The sequence below is a fragment of the Battus philenor genome, unplaced genomic scaffold (genome assembly GCF_028537555.1).
Source record: "Battus philenor isolate CCGP_79_NKW_IND1 unplaced genomic scaffold, ilBatPhil1.0.hap1 SCAF_23, whole genome shotgun sequence".
NCBI lineage: Eukaryota > Metazoa > Arthropoda > Insecta > Lepidoptera > Papilionidae > Battus > Battus philenor.
The window spans coordinates 6435629-6459283 of record NW_027181686.1 but is presented as its reverse complement, the minus strand read 5'-3'; the positions used below and the strand labels follow the sequence as shown (position 1 = coordinate 6459283).

Here is a 23655-nt window from a genome sequence, read left to right as displayed (position 1 = left end):
AATAAAATTATAGTATTAGTTTAAAAAATTGTATTTATAACAATGCGATTTAAACTTCTGTTCTGGACATTTTTACACCTTTATTCAGAGACATATAAAAGATTATAATTATAAAGAAATCATAAGTGAAACATTCATTGGCAGTTTATACATTCTTCCTTTGAAATCTATTCTATATGTTGTTATAACATAAATCTTAAATCGTATATATTAACCGTAATAATATTTATGTAACTAATTGTAAGTCTTTGAGTGAAAACTTTTTACTGTCCGTATATTACTTTTATAAATGTGTAAACCCTTATTACGTGAAACGTTTTCACTGTTAATAAAATAAAAAAGTAGTTTTTGGTCTTATAAAAGGTAATCTTACAAAAAATAAAACTGAGGGCCTTGAATTAGAAAACATTTAAAAAAATTATCTAAAAATATTAATAAATATATAATTTATGCATCTGTAGAAATGGTAATTCGTTGTAATTTCTTTTAATTACATCATCTGATTTTTGCATATTTATGCGGGTGCTAAAATCTTTAGAACTCGTCGGGTAAACGATCGCGGGATCTCCGACATCTCTCCACGGTTTTTTTTTCTGTTGACGTAGCGTATTTGGTTTAGGGATGTAGACACGACTATTTAATAACCCCATAAAATCTGCTGGAAATAGATCTGGACAGCTTTTCTGGAAACATTGCTTTGAACCACGGCAAGTACTTGTTGGATGTGTGATAAGAGGCTCCATCTTGCTGAAATCATTTGTTAGGGATGTAGACAGTCAATTCCAGTAGCATTGGTTCCAAGAACTCCCGTCCCATTTTCACATACTTAACAGAATAGAGCAGCAGCGAGAATCTTCGAAAAAGTAGTGCCCAATGATTATTTTTGCAGAAAAGGCAGGCCATACCTTAAGTTAAAATTTTTGCATTATCTGGATATAATACGGTAGTAATTTTAAACCAGGAAGCGATCTATTGGGACTGAAACGACCGAGAAACGAACGATTTGTGTTTGCTCGGGGTGTGAGATTTAAAAGCTTACGAATTCTTTGCCTAACCTGGAGTATACTATATAGTCAGAAGAAGAACAATTAATACTTGTCGTGTACATTATTTGAGATAGATTACAATATTTATACGGATAATAATTTTATAATATGCACAAACGCATAATTGTATTTGAATGCATCTTTATTAATTAATCTAATTAAATAATTTATTAAATAATATTTATTAAATACATCTTAATTTCAATATTAGATCAGAGGTAATCATTGATTAATTAACTAAAGAAACGTATGGGTGAATTGAAGAGTTTTAACAAACTTCACGCTATTCAACAAAAAGACCAAAAACCAAAATTTGAGATATAAAAAAAAAGTTTATCGTCTTACATTAAAATTTTTTGTGATCATAATACATATTTAAAAAATATTTGTTTCAGAAAAAATAGTTGTATAATCGCATAGTATTTTATGAAAATTTGTTGTCAGAAATAAAAAAAATGCAAAACAAGTGGTTTACAAGTGGTTTGAGAAAAGAGACATTCTGGAATTGGTCTAAAACAAACAAACAAAGATTTTCAATAGAACCTTTTTGTTCGTTCCTCTATCTTATTTTGGGACAGGGATAAATTTTTAAAATATTTTTTCATTTCTTTTCTTTATTTTCACCCTCTCTTCCTCATCCTCCACAATTCATTTAAATTTTTCCTCTTTCGTTTTCCATATTATCTTTCATTCTCGCGGCATATTTTCACATGGCATTTATGCTTCTAATTTCATCCTTTGCCACACTCCGCAATTTTACATTTACATTTTATATTTATTTTTTTTATTTAATTTTCCATTGTTTAAAAACCTTTTTATACAATACTAGCTCATGTACTGTTAAAATCTTTTCTTATTATACTTATCTCTGTGGTTTTCGTCTGTATTATTATTTACATATTTTTTTACCTATCTCTGTTTTGTTCCGTTTTGTTACATTTCCCACTACATTATTGCAAAACCGCAGAAAAATGTGATGGTACCCATCGTCTCCCTTGAGGGATGCTATGCTGCAGGCGGTGACATTTTCCATCATCTCTGCTTCATAGTCAGCTCTTATACCTTCGTATACGGGACTACTTGTTACTGCGTGCCAATAGACCCGGTTGGAAGTGGCCTGCATCTATTCTTTTATCCGACGATATTGACAAGGTCAAGTTTCACCTTGTGGGTGGACGCTTCCACTTGCTGGTACTTGGCCTTATAGCTCCACTCCAGAAACTTATAGCCCTGCGCTTTAAATGGTCAGGTCACTACCATTTCTACTTGCCGATCCACTGCCCTTGGTTTTCGTGCTTTTGTTCGTCTACGAAACTCTACCTGATAAACCTGAGCCCTCATATCCCTCACCATGATTCGTTTAAAGATTATGTGCTTGCCCATGACGCCCAGAGTGAGAGACCAAGATTCAGTGCCGTAAGTCATCACCGGTGGTAGACTTTCGTCGACACTGAGGCTTATTGGACGAGAAGTTAAAAATACTTTATCTACATTTTTATCTTTTGAATTTAACATTGCTGCAATGTAAAGTTTCATAATTATTAACATTGGATTACAAACACACTGGTTGCAGACTTTAAAAGCATCACGGAATTTTGTACGAGATGTTAAAAAATACTTTAATTAATTACTTTTTTTATTTCACATTGAGATAATGTAAGGCATCAATAATTATTAAAATCTTTTCTAAAATTTTTAATTAACGTACACTGTGATGGTACAAAACATCCGGACTCATGAAAAGAAAGTTCTTTGTTCATTCATTTTTGAATCTGAGCGCTTATCGGTGGATTACCCTTAAGCTTTTTTCAAAGCGAGTTTAACTCTTTACAGTTTAGATGTTTAAATATTATTGACATATCGAGAGAGAATTTTAGTTTATTATTTTTATGGATATTCTAATATAATGTTGTATGGTTGAAAGACAGTCAACGAAGATGCAAAGTTCTGTAGAAATTACAGCTAAATTACAGAAAAATATTTACCTCGCAAAATTGTAATAACATATGTCTTTCATTACTCGTTGTAAAGCATCACAGTTTTTACACTTACATTATACGTGCATGGTATCATGAACTTTTACCGATGGTGCATGGCAGTATGTGACCGAAGGCACAAGACCGAATACATTTTTACGACATTTATTAATAATCTATTTTTTATAACATTGATGCAACTTATGAACTTAAATATATAATTAAGTAACAGTAATAAGAAATTGATATGAGCGGTGGTAGATCTTCGGTAGAGGACTGAAGCTTACGATCGTAGGGTGCAGGTTCGGTTCCCGGGATACAATCTTATATAGTTTCCACTTTGCATTAATTATAAGGAATTGTTACTGCTTACAAACAAGGTTCTAGAGGATAGGCAGAAGCGTCCTCTGCGGGACATAATACACTATGATCGCCAGCTCGTCTGTCAAACACGGCAATTATGGTATATCCCTACATAGATATTTTTCAAGGAAGAATATGCCTTGTAGTGGGCGTATATGGGCTGAAACGACGTCGAAATTGATATTAAAAAAATCCAATAACATAATTTTATCGACAGATACGTGTATAAAGGCTGTGGTTCGTCCCAAAAATGTCATATCATGTGTTTGCCGATCATATCTATTGACAAAATGTCTTTTAATGCTATATTCGAACACGCACTTGCTAATGTAAATCTTGTATATATACTTAAAATATGCGAGGCATTTAAGCTCAATTGATCATGAAGGACGCTGAATATTCATAGATCGTTAAGCTGTGTTTATAAATCTCTTTTAATCTACATTAGATGACCGGGCAACATTATTATTATACAAAACAAAACCTTTCTCAACCATTACACATAAGATTCTATACACAGTTTAGATACATCCAGAGACATTGGCAGCTGGTAATATTAAAATTTACGGTTCTCCACTTTATTACTAAAAAGCTTCAAAATAGAAAGCTTTTACTTTATTACACTAATTGTTCACTTTATTTCATGATTTTATTTGTTTTCCAATGTGCGTCTTCCGTTCGGTTAACTCATGTTAAGAGCTTGTAATTCGATTATTGACTGTTGTTGTGTTATTTTATTATTAATGAAGTTTGAATTGTGGCATCAAGTAATACATACATAATAAATCAAATCATTAGACGTTCAATATTTAAAAGAGCCGCTGTGAATACACTTCGTTATACATTATAGGGCCACGTACTATAGTTTTCTGAGACCTTCGATCGTAGGTCGTGGTTTCGATTCCCGTGAAACAGTATTATTTATAATTCACACTTTGTGCATTAATTATATAGGATTTCCACTGCTCACAAACAAGTTTCCAAGTGCTGGAGCAGCAGCGTTGTCTTCGTATCATAATACCACAGTGCGATTTTTATTTTTGGGGAAATCTATGCCTTGCTGTGGGCGTCTATGGTAAACGACGATTGTAGATTTGTGTCTAGGTTTAAACAAGAAAAATTGAAGAATCGACTATATTAACTATCTAGTTATTGAGTTGTACATTGGTTTCAGCACTTAGTTATAAGAATTAAACCTGGAATCGTTAAAGAATTAGTAATGATTTTTTATTAACATACCCTCACAAAACATTCTACAATAGGCACAGCATGTCTTGATGAGAGAATTCGGTTCAAAAACATTGTAAGCAGTGTCAGATAATATTAAATAAGATTAGGTAAATATAAAGATTTAAGTACATATATATGAAAGCAGTCTTGTCAATTGTAAAGTAAAAATTTATTAATAAAAGATCAATATCTAAAAACTATTTTTAAATAACTGCGGTATTATATCTACTTAGTGCTACGTAATTAAATGTGAAATTGTCAACCAATTATGGTGTTACTCGTTAGCGTACTTGGAAATGTTAACAAGGGCATTTCGTTACCTTTCTTTTTCAAACAAGAACGTTTGGTAGCATATATACGGTTACATATATGTACAGATACCTCATCAGTTGCGGATATAAAGTTACACGTGTGCGACAGCGCTTTGTTCGTTATCCCTATAAATGACGGCGCAATGAAATTGATCCCGCTGGAGATAGCGTAATAAAGAATTCAAACATCTGGCTTCAGCCGCCTGGTTCTGTGTACGGTAAAGCCACTCTTTATAAGCAGTAAAAAACTGCTCTTTGCATGGATTTAATAAAGTCGTGATTCCGTACTTCATTCGCCGAACAAAAGTTAACAAAACGCTTTTTGAACAGTACTTTTGAAAAAAAAGTAAAAGATAAGGACGGTTTTAGCAGACGACGACAACTCTAAATATTAAAATAAAAAAATAAATAATTTAAAAATGCGTTTACATGTGGCTACTTTTTAGAAGCTGTGTATGAATGTAAAAAATTGAAAATGTTTCGTTAATTCATCGTGTTCTTGATTAATAGGGGTCTTTAATTTTTGGCGGGGACAGCATGGACCGACGAGCACAGCGTGGGAAGTCCTCCTTCAAGATGGATAGACAAGATAGTGAAAGTCGACGAAAGACAAATGATGCAGGCTGCTTCAATCTTATCTTATTATAAATGTAAAGGGAGGCCTAAGTTTAGCAGTAGACGTTTTACATTTGAAATGACGACGATGATTCTTAATTGATGAAAACTGTCGTGGGGTTTTCCGATGTATTCGCCATTGCTGTCCAAGAAACTCATCATGTCACGGGAAATCCAATAGCTAGAAATAAGGCAAAAAATACCACTCATAAGTGAATCGACAAAAGTAAACTGACATTCTTTTCTTGTGTAAACACATCCTTAGCTAGGCATCAAGTGTGCATTTAGTGTAAGTTGTGCATTTTGTGGTATTTTCTGTACAGTAAAGACTAGTATAGGATAACATTTTTATTAAGTAATATATAGTTTGTAGTACTCGTGTTATATATATATAAAGTATAGTTTTCAATTTGTTGAATAAAGATTTTCAAAAAGAGGTTCGTTTTTAAATGACAATAAATTACGAAAATATCTTTTTGCCTAATAGCACCGACTTGTCAACTGCCATTATGTCAAAAGTAATTGAATATTTTATTACAATAATGTACATCATGATGCGTATATGATTGTAATGGATGTCAGTTCTATATCATTTTACATAATCGAAATCCTGTCTATTTTTAGTAAAAAATTGATTTCCTTATGAAAAGTACGAAATATTCATGGATTCACAATATTGTGCACTTAGCTTTATTCACTGTGGCCACTCGTGTATCTCACGAACGTACTCTCATCGTGGCATCGTTCAACTTAAATCTATGAGGGTCCAAAATGCGCTCTTCTAGTTCAGATAAGAGCCGGAAAATCTCAAACGTTTTTTTAGTGTTCAACACTTTGGGTATCCTAGTGTAGGTAAATTGAAATTGCAATAAGACTCATCGTTTGACATAAGTAAAGTTATCACTTAATTCCAATTTATATCATGGTCTCAAAAAATTTGAACAAAATTTAAAAAAAAATTCAGTAAGCTTACCTTTTAAAATTCACTTTGTACACTTGGTATTTATGTGTCCACTGACTTTAAACGCTTTATTTAAAATTGTTTGCCTTATTTCAACAGATAATAAAAGTAGAATCAATGCCTAGGTCGTAATATAAATCATTGCGATGGATATTGTTTTCAGTTTTCCCGAACGTTATTATCAAGTTTTATTACCGAAAGCTTATTACTTATCAAAAGCAAAGTAATCTCCGCAAATGAAGTTTTATAACTTATCTAAGTTGTAATAAAACATTATTCGTGACTTATGTTACTTGTAACTTTGATTAATTGACAAATGGAAATTTGTTGGTTACAATGTAATAGTTGCAAGCCGTTTATATGTATTTTTTATTATTGTCCTGTTTTGCTCTCGTTGTTGGGACAAGGGTTCACAAAGGGTATAACAGGGGTGGCCAAACTGCGGCTTGAGCCACGTGCGGCTCCTTGAACAATCATTTTTGGTTCCAATTGATTGTCAAATTACTTCAACATTTAAATTTATATAACCTATTTCAGCTCCTAGGTAATCGAAACAAATTACCGGTGTGAATAATAATTATGATATTCCATAAAATTAGGGAAATCCAAACAACGATAATAATTAACTAACCGGCATCTTAAGTATTATTAGGATCGCTGTCATATGTGCTATTATATCTAACTTCAATACACATATTTCTTTAATTTTGTGATATAATTTCAATAAATATAGTTTTTGTAAAAAATATTCGTTTGTGTGTTTTAAATACGTATTAAATTGCGGATCGTAAAAAATTTCAAATTTCGAACAAAGGCTCGAACTATCAAGGAGGCTTGGCCACTCCTGGGCTATAACTTGTAATTCACCAAACTGTCAGCGAACATCTTTAAAAACTGTGCTAAAAAAGATTCATTTTAGGTTTTTAGTAATGGCCAGTTAAGATGTCAAAATAAAAAAAAAATTACTAAACTCTCTACCAACCTTTCTTTGCATGTTACATATATTATTCTATCATTTATTTAAAAAAAATTACGTTTCACCATCATTATTGATTTATCACATGAAGAGTCGTATGATTTTATACAATTTTCTTGTTGAAACACCATCCCTTGGTGCTATTTATAACTGGTTAAATGAGTTCAAAATTAGTCGTATTTAATCTCAGTGATGACCTGTACAAGGGAATTCTTTCAACAGCGACTACTAATGCATATCGTGGAGTTTGTAAAACTCATTCCTACCTACAAACTCGACCTTTTTCATATAGTTGTAATGGAATAGGCATTTGTCTTCCATCTCACCTGATGGAAAATGTAGATGAAGACGAAGGTGGTACACGCCAATCCAAAAGACACCTGTTCACTCTACTCTTAAAGGCACTAGAATTCTACTCATCAGAATAAATAGACCCAGGCAGGTGGTTCCAAACCTTGGCGACTCTCACCAAAAACGAACTGTCAAATGGTTTAGTTCGACTTTTGAATATGTCAACAACGTATGGGTGAAGCTTTTGCCTGCGCCTAGTAGTCCGACCTGTATTTGATATTGTTACTAGTGGTATACGTTATATTGTTATAGCCTTGAAACTAAGAGATAATCTTCATAGTAGGTGCTTGATTCCTTTACAAAATTGCCACAAAAATTATGGAGGAAGAAGCGTAGGTAAGGAGATGATAAGGCTTGCTGTAATGGAACAACTGTCCTCGAAAACAAGAAAGCAGTAATAACAGAGCGGAATACTAGAATATAATTGAAAGGTTCGAGAACTACGACCACGCAGAAGAGCCATCCTTTAATGAGAAAATGCGTTAGTTTAATCGACTGAACGAACAACCAAATACTTGAATATGGTAGGTATGAAATTAGTGTATGTCGACAAAAAAAAGTATATAGAGTATATTGTGACATATTTGTAAAACGGACCCACAAAAAACTGGCCATATCTTGTACTTCTTCTTTTTTTCAGCCGTTAAACGTCCTTCAAGGATCGCAACGATGACCGGTCTTGCGCTGCCCACGTCCATTGCCTTCCCGTGGCCTCATCTATGTCCTCAGTCCACCTAGCGGGGAAGCTACCCACGCCGTGTGTACTGGTCCGTGGTCGCCACTCAAGAACGGTTCAACTTCCACAGCAATCGGATGCGCGAGCGATATGATTCGCCCACTTTCACTTCAGCCGAGCAATTCTTCGAGCCACATCGGTGATATAGGTTCTTCTGCGGATCTACTCATTATTTATTTGATCTCGCAGCGAAACTTTGAGTATAGCCCACTCACTTGCTCTCTGGTTGACCTAGAGTCTTCTATGTAGAACATCGTAAGTGACCACATCTCAGATGTGTTTGTCATCATTGACAACACGCATTGTTCAAGACCTTCGTCTTGAGATTGAGGTATTTCAGACGAGAATAAGTTTCCGATTTAAGTCAAACAAAAATTAATATTTTTTTTCAAATTATCTGTAGTACAGTTTGCAGACAGAAGTATATATAAAGACAAGGTTTCGCTTTAAGTGTTCATGTGTATTATTTGGTATATTTTCATTAATTATTTTAAATACCTTTCTTAGGATAAAAACAATGCTGAATTTAGGTATAGCCCGAGCGAAGTGGTATATGTGAAGCGAAACATATTTCGATTTTGTGGAACCATACACAACATTAAGCGATTCTGGATAAGGTTTCATTTAAGCCTAACTGGTGGCGTTGTTTAATTAACAGGCTAGTCGCTTAATTGAAAGGCTAATACAACGTAATGGTGCGTAACGTTTACATATACGGAGTAAAGTAGTTGACCTAATATATGTAACAGCTATAGATCGTATGTTGATTTTTTGACATAGTAATACATTCTTTGTTGCCTTTTATTGTAAATGTAAATTGTAACAAATAGCCAAATATTTGACCGCGATATATAATTGCGTACTTATTGGCATTTGATTATTGTACGAAGTTATTATTGAGAGTAGACGAATTTTTGTGTTTTGTTTGTATAAATAATAAGGCACCAATAGTGTAAAGAAAAAAGAGAGTTGTTTTACCCCTAAGGCCTTCGATTTCCAAAAAAGTTTTCAAGCTGGTAGTCAAATATAAAAAGTTTCTAAAGCGATTGTGTTATATTGAAAGTTTCTCGTAATCACCTAAGTTTTATTATTGTTGTCGGCAAAGCTGATATCTATCTACGTTATCTACTTTTTAGACTACACATTATAACAAAATGCATATAGGCACTCTCTTAGAGGCAACTCTGGAATAATAGAGATAACTGTTATAGATATGTAAGAGCATAAAAAAGGATTATTACATTTTACATAAATAATTTTAATTACATATCTTTATAAATTATTCATTATAACATGTATTTGTTGCATAGTTTAAATAAGAAATTAAGCTAGACTCTGCTTAGATTTAAAACTGCATTATCGTTATTTAAAATATAAGTATTTACCCTTTTTTTAATATGTGGAAGACAAGATTCTGTAAATGCATTGCTTCGAAGAACGTAAGATCAGAGAACGAAAAACAAAACGATCTACCGAAGGGTCTCGAGCTTCGATACTTTAAAAGATATCTAAGGCTATGTGCACTCTACGCACTGCCACGTTGTACCTGCGGAATCTGCAAATGCTACTTGAGCAGCAGTGTAGTCTTGACAAAATATAAGTCTTTTTCATAGTACTATGAAAATTAAAAAAAAAGTAAAATGTTATTGTCATGTTAATGTTGTCAGTTTTACGGAGGTTGCTAACAGAAGTTATAATTACCAAAATAAAGTTATCTATAAAGTGATGGAAGACTTCTTTAGGCAATACTGAGTCTGTTTCTCCCAAATATTTATTTAGCTCTGGTATTTAAGTCCGCCCACGCGATGTTTGTTACAGACGTAATGTCCAGGCAGTAGGGCACTAGTTTTATCACGTATAATGGGCCACCCATCGATAACACGCATAAAGCATCAAAAATGACTACGAAGCTAAAACACACTATGCTCGTCTGATATTTTTACGACGTAATAAATTAAGCTATTGTCAAAAATATCTACTTTTTCTTCTAAAAAATGTAATTTTCTTTTGAAACAATGTGATCTGTTAAATATATTTGGATTTATAAGGAAAAAAGGAGGTCTAAGATTTTCAAGTTACATAGCTTATATTTCACAAAAATACTGAAACTACTATTTTTATGTAAAATTTATAAATATATATTTATACAACAAGAACAAAGACTGGACTTACAAAATTTAATATTTAATGACTAGAGCGCAGAACGGATGGCCGCTGAAGCCATAAAGGTTCTGGAGTTGAGACCACGGACTGGCAAGCGCAGCTTAGGATATCCATTTACAACTTGCACAGACAACCTTCTTAAGGTCATCGGAATATACTGGATACAGGTTGCTTCTAAACGGTATCCGATATATTTAGATGATGTCGACGAAGCTTATGTCCAGTAGTAGACCTCCTATGTTTGAAATGTTGATGATCAAACTATTATTAATTGTTAAGATTATTTGAACGTTTCTATAGTTTTTCTCAATGAATTCTCTTTTTTTTTTTCACTAATAGTTGTAAATAAGGATACTAGGAAGTAAATAAAGAGTGTAACAAATACAAAGACAAGGTAGAATATTGAACTAAGGCGCGACGTGTATCGCATTGAACTGAAGTTTTAATGAAAAACGAAGCAAAGCGGGAAGCGGATGTGTATACGATGAGATAAGGGACTCGCTGCGTCGCAAGGCCATGGTACAAGCTATTATTACCCATTTGCCCTTGCTATTTATTTTTAGAAAAAAATAAACCCTTTCCTTTTAATTTTGACCAAAATATGAAATATCGTCGTAAAATAACAAACATACATTCATATTATCTGCAATGAACAAACAGTGACAAATTTTGTATCATGAGAATGCCAGACAAGTCTAATTGGGAAAATTTGATTAAATAAATAATAGAAAATACGAAAAGAAAAGATTTTGAATTATAGCTCCTCTAGTTATAGACATTTTACAACTTAAAGTTACAAGGGGTCCAAGTATACCTTGATCTGTGAAGAGTTAAAACAAACTCAACGGGGTTTTTTCGCACTCACTTTTAAGTTATCTCTAACTTAGTTATAACAGAACAATTAATTCCCATGCTTTACTATGACACAAAATCCATTACACTATTACAGGATTTTTAATAAGTTAGTTTAATGAACATAAAAACTATTATTGGATGTTGATTTTTAAATGCTTTCTATGCTTTTCCTTTTTTGACATGATAACTGTAAAGATATTCGTCTATATCAAGAATTCCTGCCCTATTTAAGACTCGCAACATAAAAACAAGTTTGTTTCATAAACCTATTAAACGCTAAAAACTGTAAGGAAAGTTACCATCAAAATATTTTTATTATGCTTAGATATTTAGTGCTTTCAATAACTTATCTTTTTTTTTTTTTATAAAGATTACCTACATAGTGAAGAAGTGTTCAGCATTGACGTTTTACTAAATGCGAGAGTGCTGCAAGCAACAAATGCAATGGACATACTTATGTAGCAAAGTAAAAATTGATTTTGTAATAAAAACTAAGGACGTAAATGCATTTTATTTCTTTATCGTAATTAATTTATTTATCGTATTATCATCATTTCAGACATAGGATGTCCACAGCTAGATGATCCCATTGCAGTGAATTTTATTTGTGTCATAAATATATGATATTAAAATCAATCGATCTGGTATTTGTACATTTTTTTATTAGAATTATGTGAAATACTTTTAAAAGACACTTTTGTGCTTTCAGCAAATACCTATTTTAACGTACATCTTCTTACAGTTAAGTTTTAGGTAGTTATGTGTCTAAACAGGTGTTGACAACAGGTCTGTCATTTAGATATGTCATGTAGAAACTTTTTTGTCATGCTTTGCCGGATATGACTCGGCATTTTCTTCTTTCTTTTTGGATAGTCACTATGTACATTACTGACATTAACAAATTCCGCGTTGAAGGCGCCCAGCCTAAACATCCTTTTTAGTAAAACAGCTCGTGGATCGTTTGTCAACCCAGGGTCGGATTCTTAAATTTATTACCTACTGGATAGGGACATTACCTATATAGGTAATGTCCCTATCCAGTAGGTAATAATAGCTCAACCGATCGGTTGGGCGGAATAAGACAATACTGCATTACTTGGGAAGAATACAAAAAGCTCTTAAATGTTCACACACCACCAAGCTTTTAAACTTATGATATAATGTATTCCAAACCAGTCCTCTACTTTTTATAGGGAACTAAAGAAACTGTAAAATCGCACTGATCTAGTTGACGGTAAATTTTCAGACACTTCTGTGACTATATCGGCCAATGATGATTTATTGCATTCTTAATGCATACGTACTGTACTTGTACCTTACTGGCGGGCTAGGTATAAAAAATCGTAATATAATGATAAAAATTCAAGTCAAGAGTGAAAATCAATAATTTCCGTAATAGAATTCTACAACAGCATTAAATCATTTAAAATTTGGTAAGATTAAAAATTTGATTGGTTAAAGTGATCGTGAACGCGTTGTAAGGAGGAAGGAATACTCGCGATGGACCCGATGGTGAATCTTAAGAAGCTATAAAATTATGTCTCCGTATCAACCGACCTTGAAATTAAATGTTTCACATACTCTTGTCTACCAATTGGCGTAAAAAACGCTTACATAAAAAGCGAGAAAACCTAACAAAGACGACAAGATTCCAGTTAAAGTTGACCTGTTATATTATATTAGCAATTGTTAAAAACGTAACATTTCTTCCTAAACCAACTTTTTATAGCATCTTATTTTATAAGCGTTTAGCGTTGTAAAAATAGCGTAACAAGTTAATGAATTTTCAAGATTATAAGAGATATTATTAAAGAGAATATATGTGTTGATGGAATGTACCAAAAATCTAATTAAAAGTGAGTCACTGTCGGAACAATTGAAATTGCCTGTACGATGTTAGTAACCCACAAACTATTTTATCAAAACCAAAATCAGAAGCGGTTGGATTATTTTGCAGATTTGCGTCTTGTTTCCGCATTGATTGTTACATAGTTTAAATGTTTTACATATATGATGGTCACAATGGGGTTAACATATCATAATAAAATTTTAAAAAGAAGATATATAAATGTTGGCGATTTGAATTAAACTGAGAGCCAATTTTTGTGCTCCCTTGTTGAGAAGCGATTCTTCAGTTGAAGCTGAGACTGCCGTCGCCTTCACCTGAAGCTTTTAACATCGCCTACGTTTTAATCTGAGATAATAATTCCGAGTGCGGCATATACTGGAATGATTCTCATAATGCTTACTCCATGTGTTATAATTTAACAACTGCAATAGGTTAACTGTTTGTTGATTAAGTTCATGCATTAAACTACTTTTCAGCGGATGGACGGTCACTATAATGCTTAGGCCTCCTTTGAAGATCGCAACGAGTACCAGTCCTGTGCTGCTTGCATTCAGTGACTCCTCGCGACCTTAACTATGTCGTCAGTCCACTTAGTGGGGGGTCTATTCACTCCGCGTCTACTGGCTCGTGATCACCACTGAGGACCTTTCAACCCCAACGGCCATAGATCTATGCATTCATTTTTAAAAGTTGCGATAAATTATCTAAGGCATATATAATTATTTTATATGTCCACTATTTCAGGAGAAGAAATATTATCTATCCTAATTAACTAACTTTAGGCATATTAAACCCTATGTACGTTCTCTTTTCTAACTATAGTAAAATGACTGTGAATTACCTCATGGCTATTCTATACGGAACGCATTTACGGAGTGCTTTTACGGTATGCTTATACGGTATAGGTAGGTGTACGGAATGTTAGTATTGACAATATAATATAACTATTATACACTCGAGGGAATAATTTAACGAATGGCGTTTTTTATGGCGACATTTGTCAAGGAGCTCCGACCGTCGCGCTGGCGTTATAAGCGCGGAGTCGCTGGGCGTGCAAGATGGTTAATGCTTCCAAAGAGTGCGGTTGGTCGGGGTCCTTCGTTTCAACCCATAGCCGTCCACTGCAAGACATAGGTCTCCCACAAAGATATCTATGGGTTAAAATAACATAATAAACCCTATGGTGGGCGAGTTGGCGATCGTAGTGTGATATAATGATTTGCAAAGGACGCCGCTGCCTATCCTCGGGAAACATTTTTTTTGAGCAGTGGCAATACTATGTAATTAATGCACAAAGTGTGGAATATATAAGATAGGAATCCCAGAAATCGAGGATCGTATCCATCTACGATCGCAATTATCAGTCTTCCACCGCCAGGCTATCAGTGCTCTGATATGTTCTCACTGGTTACTGATAGTACGATTGTATGTGGCTTATGCTGAAGCTACTATACTGTGTATGAAAATAGCGACTACGGAACAACAGTAAACTGTAAAATATTTTCAAATTATGTTAATTTCACAGAATTAATACAATAACAAAATAACGGGAAATATTATATTTCATAAATTAAGCAAAACTTACAGAATCTATCTATGTATATATATAGGTTGGCACAAGGCCGCGTCGGATACTTTCGTCCGTTCACTTAATTCCTTATTCAATGGGGGATAAGGGAAATTTAAATGTTGGACAAATATTTTTACTTTTAAATAATCGAATCTTCTAAGTGAATTAGCAGCTATTTCCAAACCAAATATAAACTTATGTCGTAAAGATATCTGTGGCCTAGTATTAATTTGTAAAAAGAATTTATGTAGTTTATATAAACAATTGAATTAAAATTTAATTAGTATTGAGGTATAAAAAAGTTAGTATTTAAATAATATATTTACGTTGATATCAAAAACAATCAATAACCTAATAATAAAATAAAGTAAAAACAACGAAGTGTTAAAAAAACTGCCAAAACAAACTTTATTTTATAAAAGTTTGAGATATCTTATTTAACAAAACTTTATACTCACTTAGCTCGGAGAGAAAGTTGTCTATCATTGGGACACACATATTTATTAACTTTACTTTGATAGTTCATTGCACAATTTGTGTTTATTTATATTTTCTTCTTGTACAGGCTGAGAATTAAATAAGCGCGCGTTCCCGCCTGTTGATTCCGTCCAACTGTTGCTTCACGCGTGGCGACTTGTAATAATCGATATTATAGGAATGTACGTGATAATAGGAATATTATCGAATTGCATCGCATTTCGTCGATAATAATCTTTTATACGAGACAATTTAATTTAAGTTTCAAAGTTCTTCTATTAATTTGAAATCGTTTAGTAATGATTATTATCAATTTTATAGTTAAAGCATACAGCATTTGTCGACAAAATATGCACCAGTATATGTGTATTTTATGATAAGATGTAATTCGTTAAGAACTAATTATTTTTCAAATGTGTTTACGTGCGCAAAACCCGAAACATTATAAAATTTATAAACTTAAACTATTAATAAAAGCTATTACGATGGCAACATTGCGATTTTAGTATGTAACATTAACTACGTTTAGGGTTGGGTATTTTTATTACTGCGTTTTTGATAACGTTATGTTACAAATTTATAGCACGTGAAAATAATGTTGTTTTTACGGAATGTCTGCAATTAAGATTGAATGTTTTATATAACATTTAACGGTGAAAACTATGTTGAATTAAAATTGTTACTTTTTGTAAAAAACTTAAAGGTACGAAAACATATAAAAGATACTAATACGTGCAATAGGCAGTATTAGTTTATAAGGCGTTTTAATCAATTTTGTAGCAGTTTCCTATGGGTTAATAATTAATGTTAATGCGTTTAATATAGTAAAGTATGCTCCAAAGATTATATCTTAAATCTTGGGACCCACCATTAAACACGTATATCGATAAAATGTTTTCAATGCTATTTAGGTGGGCCTTGTATTACTACTTATTTCTACTATCTAAAAGAAAAACAAAGTAACAATGTTAAATCATCTTCCTATTTACATAGTACTAAAGCATAAATCGACTTGTAAGATGAGAAATACTATTTTCGATCTCTAAAATAGGGATGGCAACAAATTACTGGAATTGTATCTTAAGAAATGTAATTTAGTATATATTAAAGACGTGTGATTTAACATACATTATTTCAGCAAATAATTCAAACTACTAAGACCGAAACGATTGGCGAAAATGTTATAAAGACTACATTTGAAGAAGTACTTTTCATGTTGTAATTTTATAAACAATTCTTCTGTAATACTGTGCAATGCTCAATTTAACTAGTAACGTTAAGAGTTAAAAATAATAATTTATCAGGCGTAACGTATTGCAACTATAAATAGCGTTTTGGAGATCTGTGGACATCTCTTAGCTAGCAAACTTGACATTTCATTTTTTCAGTCATAATGGCGCACTTGCGAAAGGTGGATAGTTTTCTGTAAAGTTAGTTTTGTATATTGTGTTGAAGTGAAAACAAAGTGATTTTAATGCCGTACCGTAGGCGTTTTTCTGCCAAAATGACGGATTATGACGACGATGTTACCGTCGTCGATGTTTATGATTTGGCTTCTGATATTGGAAAGGAATGCGAAATAATTATCGAAAAATATGGCCCTGATGCTATAACTGGATTATTACCGAAAGTCATTAATGCTCTTGAACTGCTAGAAAATTTGGCAGTCAGAAATGAGAAGGAGAATCAAGCATTACACGAGCTTACGGCTAAAATTTCACAGTTGGAAAATGATAAAATAGAGAAGGCGGAATACAGGCAACGCTTTGAAAAGGTAGGTTTCTTTGGTTGATGAAGTTATTTGTAAATCTATACTAGTTGTATGAAACATTTGTTAGTTTCGACATGTATGAACGCATTTGCTGCACTTGCAAAAGCGTAATGTCGAGTAACGAACATTGCACGGCAATGACAGCAGTGTGCTAACTGCGCGATTACATTTTTTACGTTCGGAATAAACAATTTCTCATTCCTTTTTGATTACCGCTACCACACGAATTTAAATTTCCATTAAGTTTAATTTCGTGTGGAAAGAGCATTTTAAAAGGATTACTTGCATACACTACTAAAAGCTTTATTTTATAGAAGTATAAATCTTTTTATGATGAACAAAGTAAAACGCAACAACACAGTACTCTCAATAATATAATTGGATTGAAGGTGCTCTGCGTGCATGACTGATATTGCACTTGCACATACCTATTGATGTACAGTTGACACCATATTTTGTTACACACTATTGTAACAAACAGGTTAATGTAAATGTGAAAAAAATTATAGTGTTATAAATAATATTTTTTAGAAGTCGAAAATTTTAAAAGTTATAACAGTTATAACATGTATAGGGGTAAGGTTCCTTGGCATTTATATTTACATTTAACTACAGAATATATGTGCCATTTGACTTGCATCTTGAAGTTGCACATTATGGTGTTGCTGTAGAAATTGTAAAACTTGTACTTTTGGCAGACCTCCTCCGATGTTAACAGATACAAACAGATGAAAATAAGAAGGTTCAAGATCAGGGTTATATGGTTGATGCATTATCATCTCCTAGCTAGACTACTAAAATTTTTGTTTAGTAGATTAAGATGTGTATGCTCTAGCATTATCATGATAAAAGACCACACTCCTTTTATTGATTCATTTTCACAATTTTCTTTCTTTCAACTTGCTTTAATCCCATCAGTTGTCAGTATGGATTGGATTCATGGTTCTGCCTGACAGCATAATAAGTTAACAAAAGAAATAGTTTGAAATATACCTGTAGACAAGCAAGTGTAATTTGCCATCCCATTAACATATTTGGTGTAGTTATTAGTCTTTCCCTTATTTTCATTCTTTTATCTTTTTATTATAAAGCAGCACTTCAAGTTTAGGGTGTATCAATCCAACTAATCTGAGTCTAATCTCAGATCAGTTAGTCTTAGTCTCTAAGTTCTAAGTCATTGCCGCTTTTGTCAATAGATTCACTCTACACTATTTTTTTTTAAAGTGGCCAGAGCATTTAACCTTTATTTTATTCTGTGTCAACTTCTACTTCCTTCTACTTTCCGACACTTTTATTGTGTTACTTCCAAAAGGACAAGAATGCATTGCAAGCACAAAAAAAATTGCCATATATGGAGAAGAACCCTTAGAAGAAAGGCAGTGTCGAAATTAGTTTAAAAGATTTCATTCTGGTTATTTTTCATTGAATATACACAACAATCTCACTGCCCAAAGTGGATGAAACCCATCAAGACACATCAAGGCCATTATTGATTTAGATCACGATGCAAGTCATTGCAGAGAAACTAAATGTTTTTACATCAACAAACTTGATTTATAGATTCCTGACAAGCTTAAAGAAATTCATTTAATGCAGCAGATTAGCATCTGTGATTCACATCTGAAATTTCTGAAATACAGTTACAGGCTGTTAAAAGTAGATAATTATATAACAATGTCACTCACTAGAGATAGCGGGTGAAGCTAGATCAACAACAGCAAACGCAGAGAATCACATAAAAATATTATGCTGTCAGTTTGTTGCAATTTTGTATTTTAAACTTAGACAGCTTAACAGAACCAAATGATCAATTCAAATGTTTAAGTTGAACAACTCGACAAACTGAACTGTGCAATTGAAGAAAAGCAGCTGGTATTGTCAAATTGGAAGGCTGTTATTTTCCATCATGATAATGCATGGCCCCACACATCTTTGGTCACTCTGCAAAAAATATTGGAACTGGATTAGGATATTTTGTCATCCACCATATAGTCCTGATCTTGCACCTTCAGATTACCATTTATTTTGTTCCATGCAAAACATTTTAAACAGTAAAATTTTTAATAATGCTGATGATGTCATATTACACCCAATTGAGTTTTTTAATAGCAAAGACATTTTAATGAATGGGTAATTTTTACACTGCCAGAACACAATCCACAAGAACAGGCAATATTTAGTAACTTTATTCAATTATAGTTTTTAACAAGAATTCTGAGTTTTCCTTATTATTTGAAATATGCAATGACTTAGTTGCAAACACAATATATTGTAATATAGAATGATGTTCATATATCATGTTATTAATCCTATCAGATTTTCTATGAATGGCAATATTATGTGAAATATTTATATACATCTTAGCTATAATATATTTATCTTTTCTACATATTGTAGACAAGCAGTTAACCAATGTTAACTTATTTATGTCAAGATATTTTACAAGTTCTGGATTTCTAACAACTTTTTGTTTTGCTGTATGTATACATATTATGTTCACCTTCAGAAATTTTTAATAGATGACATTTTCAGTCTTATTTACTTATCTCAATATATATCAACAATGATTTGTGATGGTATGACAGAGCAACTTGTAAATCTTTGAGTCATAAGGTTTTTTAATGCAGCTATATCTTTACCATACGACAGATTAATTTTTTAAATGGTTGTTATTACTGTAAAAATTGTTACATTTCTTTATAATACGTATTTTATGATAATATTACAGTATATTTATTGCATGCTATACTATCAGTAGAAAAAATTAAGGAAAAATAAATGTGAAAACAAACAAAAGTGGATATTATTACTAATTAAATAACCAAACTAGACTAAATGTGTACAATTATCACAATTAAACTAATCAAGGTTAAACAACTACACACAATATTAAAAAGAGAAGGATTAAACATAAACGCAAGTAGTATTTTATTATAGAGCTCTATATATTTTATTGACATTTTTATGACATTAATAGAATTATCTTGATAACTTGAAAACTATTTTATTTGAACTTAGCTTTACCCTCATATGAATTGCTATTTTTAACATTTAAAAAATGTAGTTACAGGATGTAGTTGGTTATCTGCAGTCTGTCCCGCATTCAATTTGTTAGCATGTATGTGGTACAATTGCTCTTCTAAGACAGTGTTTGTCAAACCATTTTTTCATTACACTTATTGAAATATTGTCTATTTCAATATATCTACTAAAAACTATGTAGATAGAAAGTATTTTCTAGTGTTTTCCCCAATGTAAAACAGCTTTCACATATTTGTTTTAATATTACATATTTGCAGAAGTAAATGGTGTTGCAAAGCTTTTTAGCATAAGATGTAATTTAGATTATATTTGTGTTCCTTCTTTATAGCCAATAGTTAAAGCCTATGACGTCAGCCATCGCCATAATTTGTCTCCAGACTTTGGTTTTGTGGAGCCATGCACATTAATAATGCACACTTTTATGCTGTCTGTCCAGCTAGTAGGTGACTGTTCTCAAGGTTTTTTACCATTTATATTGCGGACAAATATGAGCTTCTCCCGATTCTCTCAGTTTCTTTGTGCACTGTTGCAGAAGTGGTTGAAAATTCCATCCAAGTGTTTGTAGATAACTGTGTATTTATGCATGTATATATGTACATATATATACATACATATATATATATATATATATATTTGGGCATATTTATGGAGTAATGAAATTCATATGTGGCCTGACTGCGAGCCTTAGTTTGCCAATCTCTAACCTATACTGATGCAAGCATAAGTGTGTGCAGCGTAAAGCTTAGCAACTAATCTACATAATAGAGAGGAAACATATTCATTACAGATAAAGTGGAGCTCTGTTAAGGACATTACTCAGGATACCTGTATATAATTTTTTTCTAAAAATTGTATAAGCTAGTAATAAATAATTTATTAAGTATTTATTGATAAAATCTCATTTTTAGACAATTGAATTTACAGTCTTAAATGTGCATATTTAAATCTTAACTTAAGGAAATAAAATTATTCATCTGTTTCTTTTAACATTTTACACATCTGTTTGCGAGTTGACAAAGGTAAGGTGTATTACAACCAATTCCACTCAGATTTCTCTCTGGCCAAATCATATAATTTATGATTGACTTAATAGCCTGTATTCATGAAAGTGTTTCTATCTTAACCACATTTATTTATTTTCTTATTATTGACCTTAATTACTCTTCATAATTGCCATGTAAATAACATTATGTTGCTATTTTGTTATTTTAACAATGATTGCAACTAGGATCTCTATTAACTGTTAAATAAATTTTGATATACTACAAACATAGACATATTATAGACATCATATGAACTAAAATATTTTTTCATGTATTGATTTGAGCATAAATTTTTTTTAAGCTGAGCCATATTTAGATTATCTCTTTAGACACAATTTTAACTTTGAACTTGTGCAATTGGCCTTAACATTGTTATATTAGGAATATTGCCAGTATGCAACATCTCTTAGGGAGAGGTAATTGGATTTTCTTCAATTACTATTTATAGGAAGCTGTAGCTGAGTCGGCCTTCGCTTTCAGTAACATAGATGAATCAATTAAGTTATCTTAAACAATGTTAGTAAAATGGATAGTTGATGATGAGAGACATGTGATAAATACATTGTATTTGGATTTCTTAAATTCATCTTTAACATTTGTATATTATACTCAAAATTTTTGACATTGTACAGTATTTGCAGAAGGAACTTAAATATATTTTTTAACCTTTAATATTAAAGCATATTCAATAAGTTACTAACTAAATGTATTAAACATGGCTATATTCTGGATGTCTCTGTCAGTTCGAATCAGCAATGAGATCAGTAGTTGGACAAATTAAATCAGTAGGCGAAGAAATGATGGCTGTTGTGGCTGTATCTTGCTGGAGTGGTCTACGGACTGGCAAGCACAGTGTAGGATATACACCGAAACAGATAACCTTATTAAGCCATATAATAGATCCTATTAAATTTATATGAGGAAGGCCTCTCCAACTGTCCACGGGTGTAATGGCATAATAACTATCTTCAGAGTTATATCTGTGTTGATTAATATGGATGATTTTCAGAAGCATTTTCAGCAAAAAACAAACACTTAAATTTGTTTTTCCTGAATATCATTTATTATTTAATTATTCTGGTTGGAAATAATTGTCTTTATTTCATAGGAAATTGAAGCTATTGAAGAACAATGGCGGAATGAGTCGGCTGAGCTGGTAACGGCCGTTGCTCGACTTCAGGATGATAATAAGCGTCTGAGACGAACTATAAATGCGCCTGCGGACGGTAAGTTGTAAATTTAATTTCCTGCATATTGTAAATTGTGGTTTATAGTAATGGTTTCTCTGTACAGTAACAAAAGTAATTCAGGATTAATTCGTTCTCTAATTCTTACATAAATGTTGCATCAGACGATGGGTCGTTGCACTGTAGCTTTTTAACCTACCACATTCCTAATGATATGATGAATTTGAATTTAGTGAACGCAATGATATTCAGCAGGGGTGAGCTACCTTTTCAATTACGGGGCCCCTTTAAATTTAAAATTTTTTTGGCGCGCCGCGTATAATGTTAATAATTTTCCAAACCTTATTTAAAGATTATATGATGTGCAGATTTCTAATTGTGCAGCCCTTAGTTTTGATCGGTGTTCATTTTTTATTAATTGTTTCGGTTTAGTATATACTATCATTTTTTTTATTATATATAATGTCGAGAGAAAAGCTATAACAAGCACACACACACGCACACAAAAGCATTAGTGAGAAGTTCTGTCACCAATTCAAATGTAGTTTTTACTTTTATTTATGTTTTAGTAACTAATAATACCCTTTAAACACGTATTAGGAAAAAAATGGAAAAATAACCTACACTATTAAAAAGTTTGGCCACCTCTGATAAAAAAAACGCATAGAATTTTATATGTATGCAAATGCGCTTTATTCGTTTTCACATCGTCAGAAAAAAAATCCTCGACAATCGCCTCCAGTTAAATGTTTTGAATAATTTGTTACGCAAAGGAAGTTTATATTTTTAATAATCGTCTTGTTATTCTCTGTTTTCATAACAGAATAGATTGTTTTCTTATTAAAACGATCAAATATTTTTGGAATGACTTTAATGATTAACTTGTGTTGTATTTAGGTTTTGACCTTGACGCTACGTGATGCAAAGAAATATTGAATAGAGACGAAATGAAATTGTGTTGTAAATAAATTACAATTATTATTACCAATAGTAGTATAGTGTCAGAGTGGCTTAAATTTAGGTAAATATTGAATTTAATAACTTTTTCCTGAGTGTAATCGATTTTTAATAAGTTTACCGAAATATAACTTAAGAAAACCTTAACAGAATACAGAAATATTTGTACTTTTATA

The 23655-nt window shown here is 32.2% G+C and overlaps 2 protein-coding genes across 7 annotated transcripts in view; one reads left to right on the top strand and one right to left on the bottom strand.

Annotated features, from left to right (window-relative positions):
* Rph (Rabphilin) overlaps positions 1-15670 on the bottom strand; it is a 33066-nt gene extending 17396 nt beyond the window's left edge. For all 4 annotated transcript variants that reach the window (XM_068767460.1, XM_068767463.1, XM_068767462.1 and 1 more), the window contains exon 1: positions 15461-15670. In XM_068767460.1, the coding sequence (XP_068623561.1) occupies positions 15461-15528 (68 nt within the window). In that variant the 5' untranslated portion in view covers positions 15529-15670. The remainder of the gene's footprint in view (positions 1-15460) is intronic.
* A 1216-nt stretch (positions 15671-16886) lies between these two features.
* Positions 16887-23655, top strand: part of Rilpl (Rab interacting lysosomal protein like) — a 43348-nt gene continuing 36579 nt past the window's right edge. For all 3 annotated transcript variants that reach the window (XM_068767446.1, XM_068767444.1, XM_068767445.1), the window contains exons 1-2: positions 16887-17253; positions 22444-22561. In XM_068767446.1, the coding sequence (XP_068623547.1) occupies positions 16954-17253; positions 22444-22561 (418 nt within the window). In that variant the 5' untranslated portion in view covers positions 16887-16953. The remainder of the gene's footprint in view (positions 17254-22443; positions 22562-23655) is intronic.